This window comes from Daphnia pulex, chromosome 8 (assembly GCF_021134715.1).
Source record: "Daphnia pulex isolate KAP4 chromosome 8, ASM2113471v1".
Taxonomy (NCBI): domain Eukaryota; kingdom Metazoa; phylum Arthropoda; class Branchiopoda; order Diplostraca; family Daphniidae; genus Daphnia; species Daphnia pulex.
The window spans coordinates 6,240,560-6,262,977 of NC_060024.1; the positions used below are offsets into that span (position 1 = coordinate 6,240,560).

Consider the following 22,418-nt stretch of genomic DNA (forward strand, 5'->3'; position numbering starts at 1 on the left):
CACTATAGAGACTAAAGCATTTACACGTAGATAAAAAAAAAGAATAAATAATGTAGAATCCTTTCTGCTCGATGGCACGTATACAAAGTACATCCTACGTCGTAAATTAATCTGGATAGTTGTACATAGTACATACTATGTGAAAAGGGTTATACACAAGTCACCTGACTCTCTCGTCTCTTTGGAAACATTTTGAACAGAATATAAAAAAGGGCCTACATATATAGAAGAAGAAAAAGGAATAGTTATCCCCCCTTATGCCATAAGTCGCTAGATTTTCCGTGTCAATGTGAAATAGAAATAATCATGATATACCATCGCGTCCATCTCAGCTATATGTAGACGTGTAAGAAGAAGCCTTTAACAAACCTCTTGAGAACCAGAACAGGATTTGACTAGTATAGTATATACATATACTTAAAAAATGGGATAAATAGCAAAACAGAAAAGAGAAAGGGGGAAAATAGAATCATAAAAATAAAGGACAAGATATGGGACATGATTATAGTATACCTTTTGCGTCGCTTTGGCTATATCCTATACTATAGAAAATCCTCTTCTCTGCAGAGCTTCACCCCCCTAATTACACGGAAAATGTGTTAGGCTAAAAAAATCATGAAACTTTTCAACAAAAAGGGGTTGGAAATGTTGTCTCCCAGTTGATGGTGGACTCTGACAGGATCAATAAATTTTACTCTTTCAATTTTTGCTTTTGTGTCTCTATTTCCCTCTTTGGTTCTAACGATCGTGGGGGATCGTGTCAACAATCAGGAGCCACAGGTTGGGAAACTATCTCTCTCTCTTTCCGCCCTTATAATTTCTGGCCAATAACTCTCGCCCGGTTTGCCAGCCGAGCGTGAACATCGCCCACACAGTCCAGCAGAACAGCTCGACCGATTGTCGTTTGTTATATATTTAGAAGCACACAACGTTCACTTGTCTGATGTTTTTTTGTCTGTATAGGAGGGGGGAAAAAGGAGGACATAACAACAAGAGTTGTGATGTTCAATGTTCATGAATGTATTTAGACAGAGCGGAGGGCCGGCCATTTGAAAATAAGCCAACGATAATGAAGGTTTGTCGGTTGTTTCTTTTTATTGTGGACGACCGAAATGATGGACGCCACCTCTAATGGTCTACCTCCTGCTGTCTCTTCTCTCCTTGATGGTCTTTAAACACAGTCATAATCATCAGACAACAACAGCAACAACAGCAACAACAGCCCCAAAAGTGGCGAGACCCGCGCGTTCAGATTTTGCGGTCGATTTTCCGCTCGGTTGAACGCGCGTTCAACTTTTTCTCCTATACATCCATCCACGCGCGCTCGCACTTGTACACATTTTTAACGACGGCAAATATTATATAATATTCAAATAAAATTTTAAAAAATAATATAACCGCCGCGAAAGTTGACACAAACGCAACGACGACATCAGCGCAGACAGCGTTCAATGTTGTTCTGTCGTGTTGCGCGATCTTACGTAAAGCGAGTTTGAAATGTGATGTCCGCCGTCTGCTGCACAAAGTCGCATCTATATTATAAGCCATACACACAGCACAGAACCCAGCAGAACCTGTGAGCAACTTTGAGACGGAGAAACAAAAAAAAGTTGTTTTTTCTATAGACATTTTTAAAAAACTAAAAAGTCAAAGGGCGCCAGCTAACGTGTAGGAAAAAGAAGATCAAGGTAAAGGGTTTTTCTTTGGATTTGAAAACAAAAACAAAAAAGGGGAGGACCCCGAGTGTGCCTGTGTCGCACTGTCGCCATGACGAATATGTATATGAACATTTATAGACGTGTGTATACCGTGCAAAGGAGAAGCGGGCTGGCGTGCCGGATAGGGTTTCGCGTGCTTATATCAATGTTGACGCGGGGTTGGCCCGTGTAATCCTATTTGATGCGTTTTACTCCTGTTTTTTAGTATATATGGACTTTTCACCCCCACCGACACATCATGCCCTCCCATTTTTCTTTTTTTACTAGACTCCCTTCTCTCGCCTGTTATCCTCTTTGACGGGAAAAAACTGAGTTAGGCCCCGTATTATTATTATTACACGCTTGCAAGCGGGACTGAGACGATTGCTAGGCATTTTGTGCCATTTTGTCGTTTTTTCCTACGTGATTTTTGAATTTTTATTCCCATCAGCGCCATCTGTGTACCGTAATTTTAACTTGTTGCTTTCAACGGAATTCGTCTGCTAATCTTTGAATCTTTGAACACAGGAACTTTTTTCTTCTTCGAATTCGTCAAATCGACAAATCTGTTTGAATTAAAATGGAAGATTCCCGGGATAGCTCGTCGCCTAAGAAGAGCCCAACTAAACCGAGGAGTCCTGTCAAAAAGGCGAAACGCGTAAGGAAAGCTGTAATTGAAAGAGCTCCAATCACGACACCAGCCACATTGAGGAAAACGAAATGCGAAAACATTACCAACGTTTGGACTGAAGAGAATTTGAGCAAAATCATTGATTACGTGAGAAAGAATGGATTTCATGGAGAGTATGAGGAAGTACGGAAAATGTTCCCTATCAATGCGATTTCAGAAGTTGGCCTGCAGAAAATTTTCATGAACATGAGCACATGGGCTGAACCTGTGAAAGAGGATCCCGATGAAAGGTATATTCTCTATTTGTATCAACCTGTAAGTGACACCGTTCTAATCTTTTGTGCTTTCTGGTGCAGTGTTGAGATAAAGCGCAGTGACCTTACACCTTCTCCCATTGAGGAATGGATCTCTGCTGTAAGGGAATCTGTTGAAGTCCAACGATTTGGGTTCAACCCCTCTGTGATGCTCAAGTGGATTGCCCTGTTTGAGGAGCACCCCGAACCAAGCTCCTGTTGTGATGTGGACTACAAAGCCATTTACTTGTACCTGTCGTCACTCTCAGAGGTAACATCACACATTTCTATTTTTTTCACCAATGAAACTTAATTTCCATTTTCTGCAGGGCAACATTCCTCCGCAACTGAACCCGCAAAGTGCTTTGAAACTGATGGAAATGTCCGACGAACTAGTCCGGGTCATCAGGGCCTCGGCGTGTGAATCTCAAGAACTGGTGCGTAAGACGGCGAAACTGGCCATAGTCGTCCAACCGATCCAGCGGGATGAAAAGAACCAACTACTCAGAGACAGGGTAAATTGATTTTGATCTTTAAATTATTAGCATTCATAACAGTTTCATTATCGCGACGACTGAATGAAATTTGTCGCCCCAAGTTGTTGTTGTTGCTGCTGCTGCTCGTTTCCCAAGATGAATGGATGTTTCATTGCTGTCGAGACGAGGTTATAAATTAGCATAGTCGGCTTCAGGGGAGGGGATTTTGGAAGCGGACGCGCTTTTTTTATTTTGTTGTCTACTGCAGGAAACGTAAATAATAATAGGGGCTTGCTCCCGCAGCTGTCTCGCACCGTCCCCGGGGCCCCCACCACAGCAGCAATACCCTGAATGTTAGAACCCCTCCCTGTCTCGACAGCTGTTATATTAAACCAGTGTGAAATTTACAGCCGCCCAATTTGCATCTGTGTGAACTAGAAGATCTCGATCGATCGATCATCCTATTCAAAACATCCCATTCTCTCGCTGTGCTTTTTCCGGATATACATTTGCACCCGTTCATGTAACCATATCTCCACCCACCCCTTTTATTTCCGAAAGTGTTAATCACTGTTTCCTTCCGTTACTTTGGTTGTTGTTGATTTACTTTTCTCGTTCTATAATAATTGTTTTTATTTTATTTTTTTTTCTTCTTCTTTTTGGGCTGCAGCGACGCACAGAGTGGACCGAAGAAGAGAAGGAGCTCAGAACTCTAGTCCAATCGGAGGATCTCGATGAAGTCAAGAAAGTTTACTGCGATAAAACCGGCGTAAATCCTTTCTCGTTCCCTCCCGAAGTCTAACACAAGCACACGTTCGCCTTGTTGTTTTTTTTTTTCTTTTTCTCTCCTCCCGGCGTCATGTTCACAATTTCCAAAGCTTGTCTCTTCATTCACCAATACAATGCCGACATTTTCTTAGATTGCAGTTTGTACCACCTCGTCCCGGTCCTTTCAATTATGCAAATGAGGTTTTGAGTTTCTGTTTTTTATCTTTGTTGTTTAGAAGATGCTGGGGGACCGTCCTTGATCGTGTTGGCTAGAGGAGCAGCATCCTCCCCATTCGGTTGGTTCGAATCGTCTTTTAGTGCACGCCTTAATCGGTGTTTTTCACTTCAACCCATTCCAATCGGTCTGTAAGCTACAAGTCTGTCTTCGACTCTGGACAATTTTGGCCAACTTTGGCTATCGAGGGAGAGTCTTATCGCCCTGGCACTTTGGTCGGAAGCTATTTAGCTCCACCTTCCACTTCTAGATGACACTTGTAAATGACAACACTTTGGGCTTTGGACATTCAACTAATGTTTATCCCCCCCGCCAGTTTCGAATTAGAATTTCAAATCGCCGCATTTACTTGGGGGTATACTAAGAAACAGTTCTGTATAGATATGGTAAACGGAGCTAGAAAAACACATTGACCCACGTCGAATCGCGCCGCCTTATGTTCGCCTTGCAGAGAAACGCAAACGATTCTAGCGAATCTGTTCCTGCACAACTAGTCGAACTTTCTAATTTTTGGATTTATGGCATGAATAAAAATTCCGATTGCTAAATATATAAGAAAAACAAAATATATGCTAGTGCTTATTAATTTCTAAGAAAAATGATTCTTAAAAAAAAACCCGTTTTAATTATTGATTCTGGCTAAAACTTGGGAGCCTAACGAATTTTATTTACTGAAGTGCAATTACCAAATAACCATAGAGTACTCGTCGGATACGACTTCTATTTTAGCTAAAAAATAAAGATAAATTACATAATTCTTTAAGTATATTAGGCTCTCAAAAAATGACGCAATTGACACAACCTTTCCGCAATTGCCCTTGAATGCGAAGGAGAGACTATACGGACCGGGTTCAATTCCCTACCGTTTCAGGTACTTTTTTCGAAATTTTCTGAGAACTGCAAAAAAAAAATCGTCGATACGTCGAAGGTGCGCGTGTGAAAAGAAGCTATTTAAGGGGGAAATTGAAATTTCCGCTGCAGTCGGACACTCTACTCTTTTGCGGTGAGTTGCTTGTTAATTACTTCATTTGCGCTAGTTTTTTTTTCAAATATTGTGCAAAATCAATAACTACGCCAGAAATACTTTTGAACTATTGACATTTTTTGGTTGTGATTATTTTTTGTGATTAGGTTGAAAGTCGTTTCTTGAGATCATGACTTGGCCAACCAATGATGACGACTCCTCGTTGGAGGACTCGCCGCCTGCACAAAGTCAGCTATTAACAGATGAGAAGGAAGAACTGTCGTTGGAGCTGGAACAATTCGATGATGAGCCAGAAATGTGCATTCCTCTCAGAATGATCCTTATTCCAACGGAAGAAGAACTCAATTCGTCGCAAATTACTCCGTCTTCGTCGTTCAGAAATTTTACCTTGCACGCAAATAATCAAGATCTGAGACACTTGGACGACATGGAACAGCCAACGTCATTCAAATCCGATTTCGACGCCGATGAAAGTCGGGCTCAACTAGACGAAAACCAGGAACAACTTCCCACGGGGTTTGACACAGAGAAGCAATCCAATGATCCCGAGTGGGCTGCAGATGAAGATTTCAACTATTCGTTTGACATGCCACAGTCACTTCCTTCTCCTCCTAATTCACCAGAATTTCAAAGGAAACGATTACAGCCGCTCAACCGTTCAGATAAGAATCCACCATCGGCGAAGCTGTGGTGAAGAAATAAAACAGAATGGAAAAAAAAACAAATTAAAAGATTTCCAACGTAAAACTTTATTGCTGACTTTTAAAACTGCTTTTTCATGCGGTTTAATTTCGTTGATTGTGATTTTACGAATATACCGCGTTCCAGACATGACTTTTAAATGGTTTCCTTTTTTTTTAAATTTATGTCTATAATGTTATTTATATGCCTTTTGGAAAATACACGGTGTTTATTTTTTTTAAATTTCGTTTGAAACTCGAGATGAGTATGAATAATGTTAAGCAATACTTTGCACTACATCTCCAACTTAACACACCACGATAGCTTCTTGGGAAAGCAGTGATCTATCACCCCAAGAAAGCGGATGTAATATAACGTGGTTCAAAACATGTGACGGACTAAAAATGTTAACACAACGATTATTGCACCAATTATTCGGACTATGGATATTATGACTAAGTACGATAAGAAAAAGTGCTAAATTAAATATTCTGAACCATTGGCCAACTAATAATTAGGTTGGTTCACACTGATACTGAATATACATTTTAATCTATGGGCGAGAGGTTCATCACCCAGGTTTTGTGTTTACGAAAAATTGAGGATTTTCCCCGTGATTTGCTTAATTAAAGCCTAGGCTAAACACCTCAACGAAGACAAGAGCTTTTTTTAAGGCCAAGTAAATGTTTCTTAACAAGCAATCCACCACTCAAAGCGCACCAAATCGATGGGTGCCCCCCCCCTTTTTTTCCCCATTCCGCTATGGGACTTAAAAATCTGTAATAATTCAGGCATGCCCAGTTTTCTACTCCAGAATCACCTGTTTTTGCAGAATTCAAATGTTTCTTGCCGTTCAGGAGATATCATCAGATATGTAATGCTAAAGTTCGGGTTCAAATTTTAACAATTTTGGGGGGTCTTTGGTATCGCTTTTTTGGTAAATGCTAACCTTAAAAAAAAATTCTTCCAAAAAATTTCTCGGCTATCCCTTAATACCAATCCAAAAGGAATTTACATTCCGGATTAGATTGGCCGAGTTATTCCCAATCTAGTAAAGGGCACTTTTGACCAATTTCCCACCCAGCCTAGTCGCCATTTTTTATCACTCTCCCTCGCGTTCCTGGCGGATGACAGCCGAAGCATACGAGTTCTCTTCACCTCGGGCTTCATATTGCTGGCCACTAGACTATATGAAAGGGCCTACAGTATGTCTCCCGGTCTAAAGTGAAGGCCAGGAAAGCGTAGCTTCGGCTGTCATCCGCCAGGAATGCGAGGGAGAGTATAAGAAGAGGGGATATTTACCCAAAAAGCGATACCAAAGACCCCCCAAAATTGTTAAAATTTGAAAAAAAAACCCAAAGTTTAACATTAAATATCTCCCGAACAGCATGGAATATTTGAATTCTGCAAAAACAGGTGAATCCGGAGTAGAAAACTGGATATGCCTGAATTGTTACAGATTTTTAGGTCCCATAGCGGAATGGGAAAAAAATGGGGGGTCCAGGGATTTGGTGCGCTTGAGTGGTGGATTGCTTGTTGAATTTAGAATTTTTTTTATGGTCTTACCTAAATATTTCTTTAAAATATGTGTTACGTTAAAAAGTTTGGTAGCGTGAGTTAGACAAGGTGTTACAAATTTTTGAAAGTTATTTTTTTAAAAATCGATTTTCACGTAAGACTTTAAAAAGCCATCCGCCACTCAAACAGACCGTTATGGGGTTTTTGATTTCGCGGAAATCATAGCTATGGGTTCTACAAATTTTTAAAATTTAAATTTACAAATGGATATGTGTTTTGTTTTAAATTTATCGCTAAGTTGATTGGTGAAAACCGCAATCGCTTAGCTATTGTAGTTTAGGCCATGTCGGCCTTCATTCTATAAGCCAGCTAGCGCTCGCAATAACAACATTTCCCCCTTTTTGCCTTTAGGGTCAGTTTGGGTGGTCTCCCTCATATTCATAGAACAGACCCTAAGGCAAATAGGGGAAAATGTTTGACTTTTTTTTAGTTCGGTACACGCCTCTGGGCTGAGGGCTTAAAAGTGGGAATTATTCGAACTTTGCATTAGAAATACACATTCTTCGGTTCACTTTCAAAATATAAAAAAACAATGAGAATCAGCGCAAAAAACTGATTATAACCATGTATGTTTGAAACGAATCTAAAATTCATGCAACGGCCCTATTATAAAGAAATGAAGAGCTCGCCCCTCTATACAAATATCCAAAGCCGTTTTGTTATGTGGCTTATTTGCTGAAATATTTACTGCTAAAGAAAAAAAATAAAAACTCCATTTTCTGACGTTTTCTGGTTTCATCCTCCTAGCCGCCCAGCGGTAAATGTTGAAAACGCGTCAATCAAATCTATTTTGGGAAAGGTACTTTAAGGGAAAGGAACTGGAAATATAACAGTTTATATTTTAAGTTATACATGAATGCTAAATAAACAATAAAAGCTAAAAAATTGATTGGGAACGATAAAACAATCGCACTAAAAGAGATGTTATCATAATGATAATCTGGCAACGTGCTGTTTGTGAAAGCTTTTTTAATCAGTATAGAGTAGCCTTGGGGATGTTTCGATGTTTTTCACTGCTTTATCGCCTTATCGGGTGCCGTAGGTTAAGGCTCTCCCCTGTTTTCATTCTGACTGTAGTTAGTCGAGTTCTAGTCGGCCCCGGGCTCGGTCTGTGTTTTTTGTGTTTGAAATTTGAACTAAATTCGAGGTGAAGAACTTGCTTTCACGTAGAATTTCAACTACGAAAAATATACGAGAAAGCAAACTTGAATCTTCAAACTAAGTTATTTGTTTCCAACATTTAATACGCGCCGTTTCCGACATCTGAAAATAGAAAAACATAGAGGCTCCGGGCTCGGTCTGTGTTTTTTGTGTTTGAAATTGTAACAAAATTTGAGGTAAAGAACTTGCTTTCACGTATAATTTCAACTACGAAAAATATACGAGAAAGCAAACTTGAATCTTCAAACTAAGTTAATTGTTTCCAACATCAAAAAATAGAAAAAGAGATAAAATCAATTTAACCGTAGTCTAGCTGTCAAATTCACAATTACACACATTGCAGCTTTTGTAGTTGTAAATTTAACCGCTAGATAACGATTATTTTTATTATTATTTGTTTTCGTTTTCCGATGACGCGTTACGTCATTTCCCGAGAATTACGTAACGTTTGCAATCATCAACCAAAAAAAGAAAATAACTAATTAAAGAAGGATTGCTGATCAGCATAGGCCTTTCTAGAAGAAATTAAAAAAAATTCAAGAATAATTAAATAGGGGAGTCTGGAGGGGGGGGGGGGGTCAATATCGGGACTTTTTATAAATATAACCCAATCTATTTGATGCATTTACGAAAAACAAAGTTATAGACCTTATTAACATCCAAAGGTACAGTACCCACGCCAGGTATTGGTTCACCCCGGTCCAAAATAGGCGTTTTAATCCGCACGAGATAGGCCTTACGGTGTCTCGCGCGGGATTTTTTAAAAAATGCTTAGGTTGGTCGTACGAGGTTTATTTTTTTTTATCAGAAAGATAAAGAAATATTCTTCATCTTTCTGATTTTTTATTTTTAAAAAGTGTTGAGGTTCTGTATTTAAATTCATCGTTTTGAAATATTGGTTCACCCAAAAAATGTATCGCATGGCCTGTCCCTACCCGCGGCATGGCCTTAGGATATGGCGGGGAGAAATCCTTTGTCTTCCATATCCTAAGGCAATGCCACGGGTAGGGAAAGGCCATGCGATACATTTTTTGGGTGAACCAATATTTCAAAACGATGAATTTAAATACAGAACCTCAACACTTTTTAAAAATTAAAAATCAGAAAGATGAAGAATATTTCTTTATCTTTCTGATAAAAAAAATAAACCTCGTACGACCAACCTAAGCATTTTTTAAAAAATCCCGCGCGAGACACCGTAAGGCCTATCTCGCGCGGGTTAAAACGCCTATTTTGGACCGGGGTGAACCAATACCTGGCGTGGGTACTGTATGAGTCAAGCCGACCCCTTAGCGGCGCGTTGCAGTGTAAAGGGGTGCCGTGAACAGCAGATTTTTATTTAGCTCGCCTGATAACGTTTTGCTGTAGGAAAAAGACAAAAAGGATTTCGATTGGTCGAAGTGAATGCACTCATGCGGACGTTGCGGAGTGCATTCACTTCGACCAATCGAAATCCTTTTTTGTCTTTTTCCTACAGCAAAACGTAACGTAATAAAAAAATTACTTACTCGTAATAATAGTCGAGTATATCGACACATTGAAAATCAATCAGGGAAATTTTCCATGTCAACATCAGGAAAAATCGCCTGAACGAAAAACAAGTGGAGAAAAAATGCACGTTGACGGGGACACAAAGGGAGCCACTTGGTTACCGCCTCAGACATCGACGGAGCAGCAAAAGCAGTTAAAACAAGACGCAGAGTTTTTTCTACTCTGGAAAAATTTGGCTCATTACACACTCATACATATTGTCTACGATGAAGGCCGTTTTCTCCTCTGAGCTCTCATCCATTTCAATTTGCCAATATCCTGACGCTAAATCTAGAGTCGAAAAATATTTTTGACCGTGAGCAAATCGAGGACATCATCTATTCGAGGTAACGGAAAAGAATCCTTTTTCATAATACCGTTGAGTTTCCTATAATCCATGCAGAGCCGGATTCATCCATTTTTCTTTTTTACTAATACTACTGGTGCCGCCCATGGTGACACGGAGGATCTTATTAATTTATCAGCCAACAATTCCAGAATGATACCGTCAAGCTCGTGCTTCTCGTTGTGATGTATCCGATAGGGGCATAATCGAATGGGCCCTTGTCCTTCTGTATTAATGTGGTGCTTTACTAACCCGGTCTTTCCTAGTTCCTCAGTTGAAGATGCAAATATTGATTTTGTAACAGTTGGTTACAGGAAGTAAAGACACGTACTCAGTGTATGGGAGAACAACTTGTATTGGGTAAGACACAGATGTAAATGTTACATACAGTAACAGTTGTGGCATACAGTCCTGCGGAGTCTTGGGTAGACTCCGCTTAAATAGCAGTGTGATGCTGATGTGGCTGTGCCTACAAGGCACCGACTGGAGGTCAGTTTCCAGACGATCCAGATAGAAGATGTTTCAGAATATGATGTGACCAAATCGCTGCAAAACAGTGCATCAATTTTGGACGACACACCAAAACTAAGCACGGTCCGCACAAATGGATGTTAATAGCAGACCCCGAGGAAAACCCACTTACCCCATTAATGATAAAAAACGTCGATAAAAATGAATGCCTTACAACAGACAACAATAACAACACAATTTACTTAGCATCCTGCAATGCAAGCGCATATCAATATTACATATTTGAACACATCCTCCCAGAAAACAGCTACTTCTAATTCAATTTGGCACAGGAAGCAACCATTTCAGCAGACGGATTCCTAGAATTAAGATCCAGTACTTTGTTAGCAGGAAGATATTTAAACCCCAGAAAGTGTAGCAGAGTCTCAGCAAGTGGAAGGACGCTCATTCTGCAACAGTGCGTCACCATCCCAGTAAAAATCGAAGCGCGCCTAACCCAGTGTGGATATCAACCATTCTTCCAGACACCTAACGCGAACTTCACAGTTGGCAAAGACGGTTGGTCTCTCCATCCATTTCAGGATTGTTTTTGGAACAACAAATAAGTTACTTTAAATGACATAACTTTTTCATGGATCAACGATGAATGGATTAAATAAGAACCATCCATTCACGTTGCAAAAATAAAATGAATTCAAAAATTTGAAGAATTACCGATCAAAGCATACGATTATTTGCCGCAACATCATTCGATGTATGACGCAAACAATCTAGAACAAATGAACGTCCTATCCGAACTCATCGGTAGAATTTCTATGTCTAATACTAACTCCTTATCAGGTTTAGTACTACATAACAAGTCCCGTTCAAATTTCTGGGACATGACTAGCTGGATAGAAGTAATAAAATACGGATTTCTCGCATTAATAATATTTTTACTGTCAACAATCGTATTATGGATATGTTTTACTGTTGTCCCCTTTTATAACATTTTTGCTCTATGTAAGAGAAAACGGAACCACGTTAAGACTGAACAAGAAATTCCGTTAACTCAAAGAAAGTCTAGAAAATCACGCTCTCATCGTACAACAAAAATGGACCCTGAAGAAGGTCTCTGTTGGGACGATGGATGTGTAATCCAAAAGATGGAATCGTAAAAATAATTAATGAAAACCGCAACCTCTTGTGATGATTGGATCACAATATGCACTCACACTGAAGTTACACTTATACTGAACTAACACTAACACATAAACACTGAGTAGGTTATAAGGAAACTTGTATTTACCACTTGTTAGGGAGTACACTGCCGGGATCACTCTGCCGGGATGAGGCAGAGCGTGGGCTTTTATACTTAGGGTTAGTTATTGCAACATAGGTACAGACACGTATACAGTTGCACCATCACCAGGATGTGGTGGTGCAAGAAGAGAAAGATGTTTGCCGGATGGCGCAATTGGCATTGCATCATCCGAAGCAACCTAAGTATCAAGGCTGAAAGCGCCTGCCTTGTCATAAAAGGCTGACGGCTTTCACCTTGAGAGGCAAGGCTCCTGCCTCGCTACACTCTCGACCACCCACATCCTTTAAAATTTTTTGTCTTAAATAGTCTTTAAGTAGAAAATTATTACAAAATTTTCAAATTTACATTATGTGACAAACAAAAATCCATTAAATGTTCAAGGCTATATATTGACTACACAAATTCAAATTGCTGTCCCTGTAGAAAATGGCCATTCCTCCAACTGCCATTTAACCCGACGCACCTCTATCAAATCTTCAAACGGATATTGAAGCTGCTCCATAAACAGTTCCGCAGTTCGATCATAAGGATAGAAAATATCTTTGCCTGACTCCATCCACCATAGTAATCTTGAACAACCGAATGGATAAAAATTTCGATAAAAGGCATAGCTTTTGTATCGACCAAAAAAACATTTTACTTAAACATGCAACTAACAATAAAATAATATTATGTCTAAAAATTTGTGAAATGCTTACTGGTAATAATAATCGTTGACATGCACCACACTAAAATGGTGCCGACAAGCCGGATACAACATCCCCGGGTCGACAGCGTCGAAACCTTCGAGGAACAGCACGCGATGTCTATCCTCTAACTTGCCCCAAAAGTTATAACCCTGAAGAGCCGAAAGAGCGACAGAAATACCACTGTCCACTTTGAGTTTTTGTTCCAATAAAATCTCTGGAGACATCCAAAACCAACCTGACGGCGTAACTGGCATGTTGCAGGATTTAAAGACGAACAACAACTGATCTTCACCTGCAAGCCGTTTCTTCTTTAAAAAGGGAATGAAGGAGAAGATGCACCCTAGCAACCATATATCTATGCCTAGTATAATTGTAGTAAAAATGTAGATGCATATTCTTCTGGTAAAGGAAATTTATGGGCAAATTAAAAAAGAAATAAATAAATATTCTGTTGTGATGATTCACAATAGTTCTCAATAAACAAACAACGAGGAGGAGGCAGTGTTCTTGCAGTACTGTGTATTAAAGTAGATGTCGGGATACAATGCCGGGTACGACTCTGCTGGATGAACAGAGTGTCGGGCTTTTATAGACGGTTACCAAGGTTGTGGGGATTGCACCATCACTGCAGAGTGTGGCGCAATCCCGGATGTAGTTGCATAGTTAACAGGTGAGATGGTGCAATAGAGAAACGCATCAAGGTACTGCGTAGTAGATTGACCTTGGGGTACTGCGTAGTAGATTGCTCTATACTACAAGCAGTAGGCCGAATGTTACACAAGAAATTACACTCCTCCCCCTTCCGCAGAAGTTTGGTCGGGGAAGGAAACTATTTCTTTTAGTATCAATACATACAAGGAAATTTTCGAATGCTGCTAATTCTACTATTTAAGTGTATCTAGGTATGATAAAGTTGGATACAGTGGAAAATATAATGCCATCACCTTAGGATAAATGTGAATAATATTGGGGATAATACTGCAATAATAAAACATTGCATAATAATTTGAATAGAATATAGGCATATGGAATGCATAATAATGTGAATCGCATATAGGCATATGGAATGCATAATAATTTGAATAAACATAAGAATTAAAATGCGGCAGTATAGTAGGATGTCAATGGAATGGTTTATTCAGTACTTACGATTTGTGAATACATCCCGAGCCCGTTTCAATTTTAGAGCCTGGAATTCATATTTATAATATAAATCAAGGCTGTCTCGCAGATACTGCTGGATCAGTACCTCCCGCTGAGCGTTGTGCTCCCCTTCACTTTGTAACATAATTGGTGGGGCGTACATGTTTTGGAAGTGTTGGGGTGGATAATAACATGGAGGGGACGGTAATGGGATCCTCTCCATTGGGGCCGAATCTGGTTGTTCCTTTGTCGGCGGCTGTGGTGTTTGATGATTTATGGGCGAGGCGGCTAACGGGACTGCACTGGGGACGTCTGGGTTTACCTCCGTGATGTCGCTTCGTATGTCGTCCTTGTCGTCCTCGTCGTCGCTGATTGTAAGGTCGATGATGAGGGTCTGTTGGTTGGTCTGCTGCTTGGTATGCTGGTCGGTCGTGACGTTTTCTTTTTCTAAATCTTCATCCAATTCTAGGACGGGCTCGTCGTCTTCCATCTCCTCTCCCCGTTCTTCTTCACTGTCAGTGGGCTCTTCCTTTATTGGTTCAATCACAAACCCTACCGACTCTTCGATGCCCGGTAGATAACGGGGGTCTGTTGTGATTTCTACTTGTGCTTCGTTGTCGGAGATTATTCTTGCTGGAATTCGTCTGATTTTCGCTTGCACGTCTAGAACTACAATTGTTCCTTTTCGGCCTTGAGCCGTAAGGGCAAAAGTCTTTTTTAGCACTGTTGATTCTTCACACATTGTAAACTAAATTGTGAGTGTGGTACAGTGCGGTTTTCGCTGTTTTTAAATACCACGGCTCTCTTTATCTTGCAAAACAGGTCAAAAGATAATGCGCAATACACGCGCAAACATAAACACAATTTCGTAGTGAAAACATATATACATGATTTATGTGGATAGCTGGTTAATTTGTTGGTAACGCGCTGGTACTGCGTTCGAGGATTTTACCGGCTTCCATTTCTAAAATTTTCTTCTTAAGGAGTGGTTAATGGGCGAACGGAGTTTTATACGAAGGAAGAACGATTGTAGCTCCATTTGTCACAATATGGTGCTTGATAGCTGTGGGTTTTCCAAGATCCAGTAATGTACTGGCAAACATTGAAGTGAATGATATCAACAGGTTTAAAAATTTAACATCCAGTGGTTTTCTTTAATGACATATTTTTATGTCAAAATCTAGGTGAGGTTGATCGACGATACGATAAAGTGGAAATGATTTTTTAGTGATCCGGTTAAGCTCGATTGTCTTTCCATCCTGATGAGTACCGATTCTCATTTCTTTGTTGAAAACATCCAAAGAGATTTCGTTGTTGTGTAAAAAGTCTATTCCGAGGATACACTCCTCCTCTAGTTTAGGTATTACATAGAAGACTTGATTTAGTGTACACTCAGGTGAAAGTTTCACTCTTAAATTATACATGCTTGTGATTCGCCTGGTTTCACCACTTGCGCTATTCTGAAGACTCGATCCTTGATGTTGACGATATCGGGATTGATTGATTCGTCGGGGATGGTAGCTAGGTACTCATCAGAAATAAAGCTGGCAGAAGCTCCGGTATCGATTAATGCAAATTTAATAATGTTATGGAATACTACTGGGACACGTAAAAGACTATAAGATTTGTGTTTGTAATTTATTTCGCGGGTCGACGCAGTCGTTTTGGGTCTTTTTCGAAGTGTTCAAAATTTTCACAGCGATGGCATTCAATATTTTGAGGGTCGTTATTCCTGCTGTTGGAACGCGAAGATGCGCCTGGTGTATTTGGTTTATTGGCAGGGCTTTTGGGGCGTTGATTGTATTTTTGTTGTGGTGCCTGTGGCTGTGGTTGGTAGTATCAGTGGAAGAGTTTGGATATTGTCGGTCTCTGCTTTGGGAGCGGTATCGTTGCTCGGAGTTTGGGTAATTGTTGGTGTTGTGGGACCAACGGACGGCAGTGTTGGGCTGGTTACGTTGTGGTGGTCTTCCGCGTTGATTGGGTCCCATGTAGAAGATGGTGTAATCTGTAGTTTCTGGTGACTCTCCTATAAAATTTATTTTACTTAGTTTGGATTATGGATTGTAATTCCTCTATTTGTTTGTGTTGTTGTTGTAGGGCCGTGGCTGCTAGGGTATCAATATTGGAACTGGTGAAGGTGGGTAGTTCTAGTACTCCATTGCTTGTTTGCGTTTTGTACAGAGTAGTCTCACATCGCAATGCCGCTCTTTGTGCGTCATCCCAAGTGGTGACTTCTGGTAACATTTGGTTCAAAACCATAAGAGTCTTTATTGGTTTCAGGACTCCTCGTAGGAGAATTTTGACGAGTAAATCATTCTTGATTGATAAATTGTAATTACCCGTGTCGCCGTAGATAGCGTTGTATGTGCTGTTTATCTTGTCGATAAACATTGTAACGGATGGTTACGGAGGGTTAAAGATGATGAACTAAGATGACGATTGTAGGAGAATGCACTTTGAATTTAGAGTACTAGCAATAACATGCTTACACGTTAATACATGAGATGCGAATGGTATACAATGCGTGTGCGAACTCTGATGGAGTCGTGCTTATATACCTACGAATGTGGGCAGGTTATAACTGGCAGCTTTCTATGATATTAGAAAGTCTAAGATCTTATAGCCTAGACACGCGATCATGTCGTTAAAGATGAATTAGTTATCAGTACCGAGGCTGAGCTCGTTCTTGATACTAATCGCCTTATGGCGATTGCTCCCATTACATTCCTTCCCTTTTTAAAGAAGAATGATAACTATGATAGGGGTAACAACAGAATATTTTTTTTTAAATTTGCCCATAGTTTTCCTTTACCAGAAGAATATGCATCTACATTTTTACTATAATTATACTAGGCATAGATATATGGTTGCTAGGGTGCATCTTCTCCTTCCTTCCCTTTTTAAAGAAGAAACTGCTTGCAGGTGAAGATCAGTTGTTGTTCGTCTTTAATTCCTGCAACATGTCAGTTACGCCGTCCAGTTGGTTTTCGATGTCGCCAGAAATTTTATTGGAGAAAAAGCTCCAAGTTGACAGTGGGCTTTTTGTGGCTCTTTCGGCTCTCGAGGGTCATAACTTTTGGGGAAAGTTAAAGGATAGGCATCGTGTGCTGTTCCTGGAAGGTTTTGACGCTGTCGAACCGGGGATGCTGTATCTGGCTTGTCGGCATCATTTCAGTGCGGTGCACGTCAATGATTTTTATTATAAGTAAGAATTTTACAATTTTGTATGCATAATATGATTTAATTGTTAGTTTTTTGTTTAATTATTGTTTTTTTTTAGTCGATACAAAGGTTATGCTTTTTATCGGAACTTTTATCCATTTGGGTGTTCAAGACTATTGTGGTGGATGGAATCGGGAAAGGATATTTTCTATCCTTTTAACGGGAATGCGGAATTGTATATGGAGCAGCTTCAATATCCATTTGACGATTTGATAGAGGTGCGTCGCGTTAAATGGCAGTTGGAGGAATGGCTTGTTAATAATTGATTTTTATTTCATTTAGAATACTGAATGGGGTATCTTATTTTGTGTGAGCCAATTTGAATTTGTGTAGTCAATAAATAGTTTTGAATTTTTAATGGATTTTTGTTTTGTGTTATTTATTTATTTATCTATTTTTTTTTAGTGTAATTTTGAAAGTTTTTAATAATTTTCTACTTAAAGACTATTTAAGACAAAAATTTTCAAGAATGTGGGTGGTAAAAAGAATGCGGTTGTCTTTAATTATTTTTACGATTCCATCTTTTGGATAACACATCCATCGTCCCAACAGAGACCTTTTTCAGGGTCCATATTTTTTGTACGATGAGAGTGTGATTTTCTAGATTTTCTTTGAGTTAACGGAATTTCTTGTTCAGTCTGAACGTGTTTCCGTTTCCTCTTACATAGAGCAGAAATTTTATAAAAGGGAACAACAGTAAGACATATCCATAATACTAGTGTTGATAGTAGAAATATTATTAATGCGAGAAATCCGTACTTTATTATTTCAATCCAGCTAGTCATGTCCCAGAAATTGGAACGTGACTTGTCATCTAGTACTAACCCTGATAAGGAGTTATTATTAGACATAGAAATTCTACCGATGAGTTCGGATTGTTCCGTTCATTTGTTCTAGATTGTTTGCGTCATACATCGAATGATGTTGCGCAAATAATCGTATGCTTTAATTGGCAATTCCTCAAATTTTTGAATTAATTTGATTTTGGCAACGTGAATTGATGGTTCTTGTTTAACCCATTCGTCGTCGATCCATGAAAAAGTTATTTCATTTAAAGTTACATATTTGTTGTTCCAAAAACAATCTTGAAAAGGATGGAGGGACCAACCGTCTTTGCCAACTGTGAAGTTTGCGTTTGGTGTCTGGAAAAACGGTTGATATCCGCACTGGGTGAGACGTGCTTCGATTTTAACTGGGATGGTCATGCACTGTTGTAGAATAAGTGTCCTTCCGCTTCCTGAGACTCTACTACACTTTCCGAGGTTTAAAGATCTTCCTGCTAACAGAATTTGTCTGAGTGTTTGTTTGTCTGAGCCAAAATCATTGCCTGGTTTCTTTGTAGTGTAGTGATTCTGCAGTAAAGTTGACGTACTTCATTAGCCAGTTGTGTTTCGTGTTTTATCGCTTGTGCTCCCACGAATTGTTGATTTTCTATTGAGAGAATTTCACGGTCTTCGTTTGATAGCTTAAGCACATTTGGCGCGTCGCTACTTATTGGTTGAGTTTGGTTTTGTGGGAATAGTCCTGTGTTTTGTTGTGTTCTTGTTTCAATAATTTTTGGTTTTCGTCTGTTTACTCTGTCTGATCGGTCTCGTTTTTGTTTGAGCTCTTTTATTGTTGGAATGTATTCTAAGGGGAAAGGGTAAGTGATGACGTTGTGTTGAAAGTCCCACTGTTGGTTTTTATTCGTTGATTTGCATGGTGCCATTTCGATTGTTGAATCGTTGATTACTGTTAGACATTTTAAGGTTGAGCTGTCTGTTAATGTGAATAGGCCTAAATCGTAGTTCCATTTAGCTGCTGCTATGTTTGAATCTGAGCAAATTACTGTTATTAGAGGTGTAACGCAAGAAGTTGTACCTAGCAGGGTAAGCGTTTTATTGTAATAAGAAAATTCTTGCTGTGGGTAAACAGTTTTAAAAATACTTGTTTTACATAATTTAATTGTTATACTGTTATCTTCCAAGCTGGATAGACAGTATTCAGGAAATAAACGAGAAAATATGTTGCCGTAAAATTGTGGTGCGTGCCCAAATGGGTTATTGAGCGTATTGCATCTGAATTCTAAGAATCCGTTTGCTGAAATGGTTGTTTCCTGTGCCAAATTTAATTCGAAATAGCTGTTTTCTGGGAGGATGTGTTCAAATATATAATATTGATATGCGCTTGCATTGCATGGTGCTAGGTAGATTGTGTTATTGTTGTTGTCTGTTGTAAGGCATTCATTTTTATCTACGTTTATAATCATTAATGGGGTAATCGGGTTTTCTTCGGGGTCTGCTGTTAGCATCCATTTGTGCGGACCGTGCTTAGTTGTGGTATGTCGTCCAAAATCGATGAATTGTTTTGCGGCGATTTGGTCGGGTTCCCATGCGTGGAGACAGTAGTCTTCTTCCGTAGCCAGAATGTAGCCTGACTCCAGAAATTGAAAACTTTGTCCGCGATCCACAGTATTTGCATACAGGGCACGATCAGTAAGATTTCCTGAAATTGCACAAATTTCAGCGGACATTTTTGTAATCTCAACTCTTTCAACTCTTTTCTGAAATGATTTCGATGTGGGTGTCTGGTATTCCCATTACTGTAAATGCCGTTACATTGTTGCATAGTCGCGTGATGTTGTTGTTCAAAATTATTTCTATTTGCGAGTTGGCATCTTGTAATTTGGATTGTTTAATTCCGTCAGTGAGGTTACCACTTCCCGTAAAAATAGTTTTGATGTCGCAGTCTGGCTCCTGACTTGAGTCTGGCTTTTTCCATACGATTGTTAAATCGTTATGTTTGGCGAATTCTGCGTCGCTTGAATTGGCTAAAATTCCAAATGGTGATGTTACTTAACAGTCGTGGCATTGTTTAGTCAGTTTGATAATTTGTGTGATGCAGCTCTTTGCTTTGTATGATTGAGTGGTCATCCAATATCCTTCGCCTTCTGGTTCTAGTAAGGATTTAAGCGTATTTCCATCTTTTGTCATTGGATTTGTGTCACTTATTTCCGGGTACTGTGCAGACGCCCAGCAATCATTGGCGCTGACTTTAAGCACTTGTTTCTTAAAAGTTGTGTCATGTGACAACAAAAAGTTTGTGGAGATTTCTTTTTGAGACAGCCATTGTGTGCAAGCGTAGCCTGTCCATGTTATGGGGTCCTTGTTTTTCGTCCATAATTTATATTGTACTTTCTTTGGTTTACTTACAGGTTCTGGGTGGGAACAGTATAGTGGATCTTCTAGATCGATGATACCTTTTTCGATTGGCTGAGAACAATTACACGTGTCGATTGTTAGGGTAGATGAAAGAGATGCGAAGAGTAGAATTAGTAGAACGGAAGAATACATCTGTAAAGAGAATGTAATTCTTATTGTGGTAAACGTATTGTTTTTCGCAAATTATAAGTATGAGGAGTAGGGATTATGGTAGAGTTAGGTGCTGTAGGATTCTTTCGTGGCCTACCCCTTCTTCGTTTTATCATACCCTGAGGCTCCTCAGGTAACACTACTGGGGTTGTTATCTCATTTGTTTCTGCTGGTGCTGTTTGAATTACGTTTTCGACAGTGGTTTCGGTGTTTTGTTGTACTTCTGTGTTGGCACCATTTATGGGTTCAACTGCGTCACTTGCGTTGGCTATAGTAGGTTGGTGGCCAGCAGTTGCATTATTTTCATTGTTTTCAGGATCGTTTGTTGATGATTTTGCAGTATTTTCTCTTTCTGGCGTTGAAGGTGTTGTAGTGGTTGGTTCTTCTTTGTCGGTGTTTGAGTTCTCGGTCTCGGTGTCTGAATTTTCGTTGTTAAATGTTGTTTCACCTCTCCACTTTCGCATTCTGTTTACGTGTACAACTACCGGATACGTATCGTCTTGGTGGCGTATTAAATAGTTTAGGTTAGACAGTTTTTCAATGACTACATATGGTCCGTTCCATCTCATTTTGAATTTACCATTTAGTTTAGGTTAGACAGTTTTTCAATGACTACATATGGTCCGTTCCATCTCATTTTGAATTTACCTTTTTGAGCCTTTAATATCTTTAAAAGCACTACGTCGTTTGGCTCGAAAGAACATTCTTGGAGGTTACGGTCGTAGTAATGCTTTTGTCGCGCTTGTGCAACGATTAAATTCGCTTTTGCCAACTTGATGGCTTCTTTCCATTGTTGAGCGTAGACGTTATTTTGATCTTCCAAGTACCTGTTCCTTAAAGGGGGCCTTAAATCCGTTGGTTCAATGGCATCTCTGCCTTTGAGTAGGAAAAAGGGTGTGTCTCCTGTACTGGAATGAGGCGTCGTGCTGTAAGCTGCGACGATATAACCGAGGTGTTCGTCCCATTCTCGAGGATTGTTATGCGTGTGGGTGGTTAGCATGTTTCCTAGAGTTTGGTTGATCCTTTCGACTGCTCCGTCGGTTTGAGGGTGGTAGGATGTAGTCCTGAGTTGTTTGGTTCCTAACTGTTTACATAGCTCAGCCATTGTTTCGGATTGGAAGTTTGAACCTTGGTCCGTTAAAATTTGAGCTGGAATTCCTTCTTTTGTAATTACATGTTTTATGAACTTGTTTACTATAGTCTGTGCAGTAGTTTCTTTTAATGGGAAAGCAATTACATATCTGGTGACGTACTCCATCAGAACCAGAATGTATTTGTTTCCTCTGTAGCTTTCTGTCACAGGTCCCACGATGTCCATTGCTACTCGTTGCCAGAGGTACTCGGCAACTGGGAAAGGCTGGAGGGGGGCTTTACATGCTTTAGCAGCTTTTCTTTTTGCACAGATTAAGCAGTTGGTTACATGAATTCTGACATCCCTAGCCATTTTAGGCCAAAAGTATTTATTTCGGATATTTGCTAGCGTCTTCTCAATACCCATGTGAGCTGCTAGTTTATGGTCGTGGTATCTTACCATAATTTCTTTCTAGAATTCCATCGGCACGACTATCTTCTCTCGTGCTGTGGCCAACAAGCCATTTGGTAATATTTTAAAGGAATCTTCTTCCCCGAAGTGGTCCGGGCACTCTTTTCCGGTATGTTTTTCCATGAGCATTTTGCAAAATTTGTCTTCTTGTTGTGCAATGATCCAGTCGTCGATGAAGAATTTAGGGGTAACGATAGCGTAGACAGGACTTCTACTTAATGCGTCTCCATTCTGGTGTAGCTTTCCTGGTCTATAATGTATTTCCATATCGAACTGTTGTAGATAGAGAGACCAACGAGCAAGTCTTCCCGTAGGT

At 39.7% G+C, this 22,418-nt stretch overlaps 2 protein-coding genes and 1 long non-coding RNA gene across 3 annotated transcripts; all 3 read left to right on the forward strand.

Moving 5' to 3' along the window:
• Nucleotides 1–2,181: 2,181 nt before the first annotated feature.
• Nucleotides 2,182–4,018, forward strand: LOC124199694. Its single transcript, XM_046595611.1, has 4 exons — nt 2,182–2,618; nt 2,685–2,892; nt 2,951–3,136; nt 3,768–4,018. The coding sequence occupies exons 1-4, from the start codon at nt 2,278–2,280 to the stop codon at nt 3,897–3,899; spliced, it is 867 nt and encodes a 288-aa protein (XP_046451567.1). The 5' UTR covers nt 2,182–2,277; the 3' UTR covers nt 3,900–4,018.
• Nucleotides 4,019–4,797: 779 nt separating this feature from the next.
• On the forward strand, nt 4,798–6,009 carry LOC124199695. Its single transcript, XM_046595612.1, has 2 exons — nt 4,798–5,103; nt 5,232–6,009. Exon 2 carries the CDS (start codon nt 5,255–5,257, stop codon nt 5,777–5,779), a length of 525 nt encoding a protein of 174 aa, XP_046451568.1. The 5' UTR covers nt 4,798–5,103; nt 5,232–5,254; the 3' UTR covers nt 5,780–6,009.
• A 2,349-nt stretch (nt 6,010–8,358) lies between these two features.
• LOC124199529 lies at nt 8,359–21,285 on the forward strand. Its single transcript, XR_006876868.1, has 3 exons — nt 8,359–8,681; nt 10,082–21,083; nt 21,152–21,285. It is a non-coding gene; the product is annotated as an uncharacterized LOC124199529 (long non-coding RNA).
• Nucleotides 21,286–22,418: the final 1,133 nt, after the last annotated feature.

Excerpts from the sequence above, each read along its gene's own strand:
- LOC124199694 (XM_046595611.1), top strand. The coding sequence starts at position 2,278 with ATGGAAGATTCCCGGGATAGCTCGTCGCCTAAGAAGAGCCCAACTAAA. Across the intron at positions 2,619-2,684 it reads AAAGAGGATCCCGATGAAAG|TGTTGAGATAAAGCGCAGTG; the intron begins GTATATTCTCTA and ends TTTCTGGTGCAG. Across the intron at positions 2,893-2,950 it reads ACCTGTCGTCACTCTCAGAG|GGCAACATTCCTCCGCAACT; the intron begins GTAACATCACAC and ends CATTTTCTGCAG.
- LOC124199695 (XM_046595612.1), top strand. The coding sequence starts at position 5,255 with ATGACTTGGCCAACCAATGATGACGACTCCTCGTTGGAGGACTCGCCG.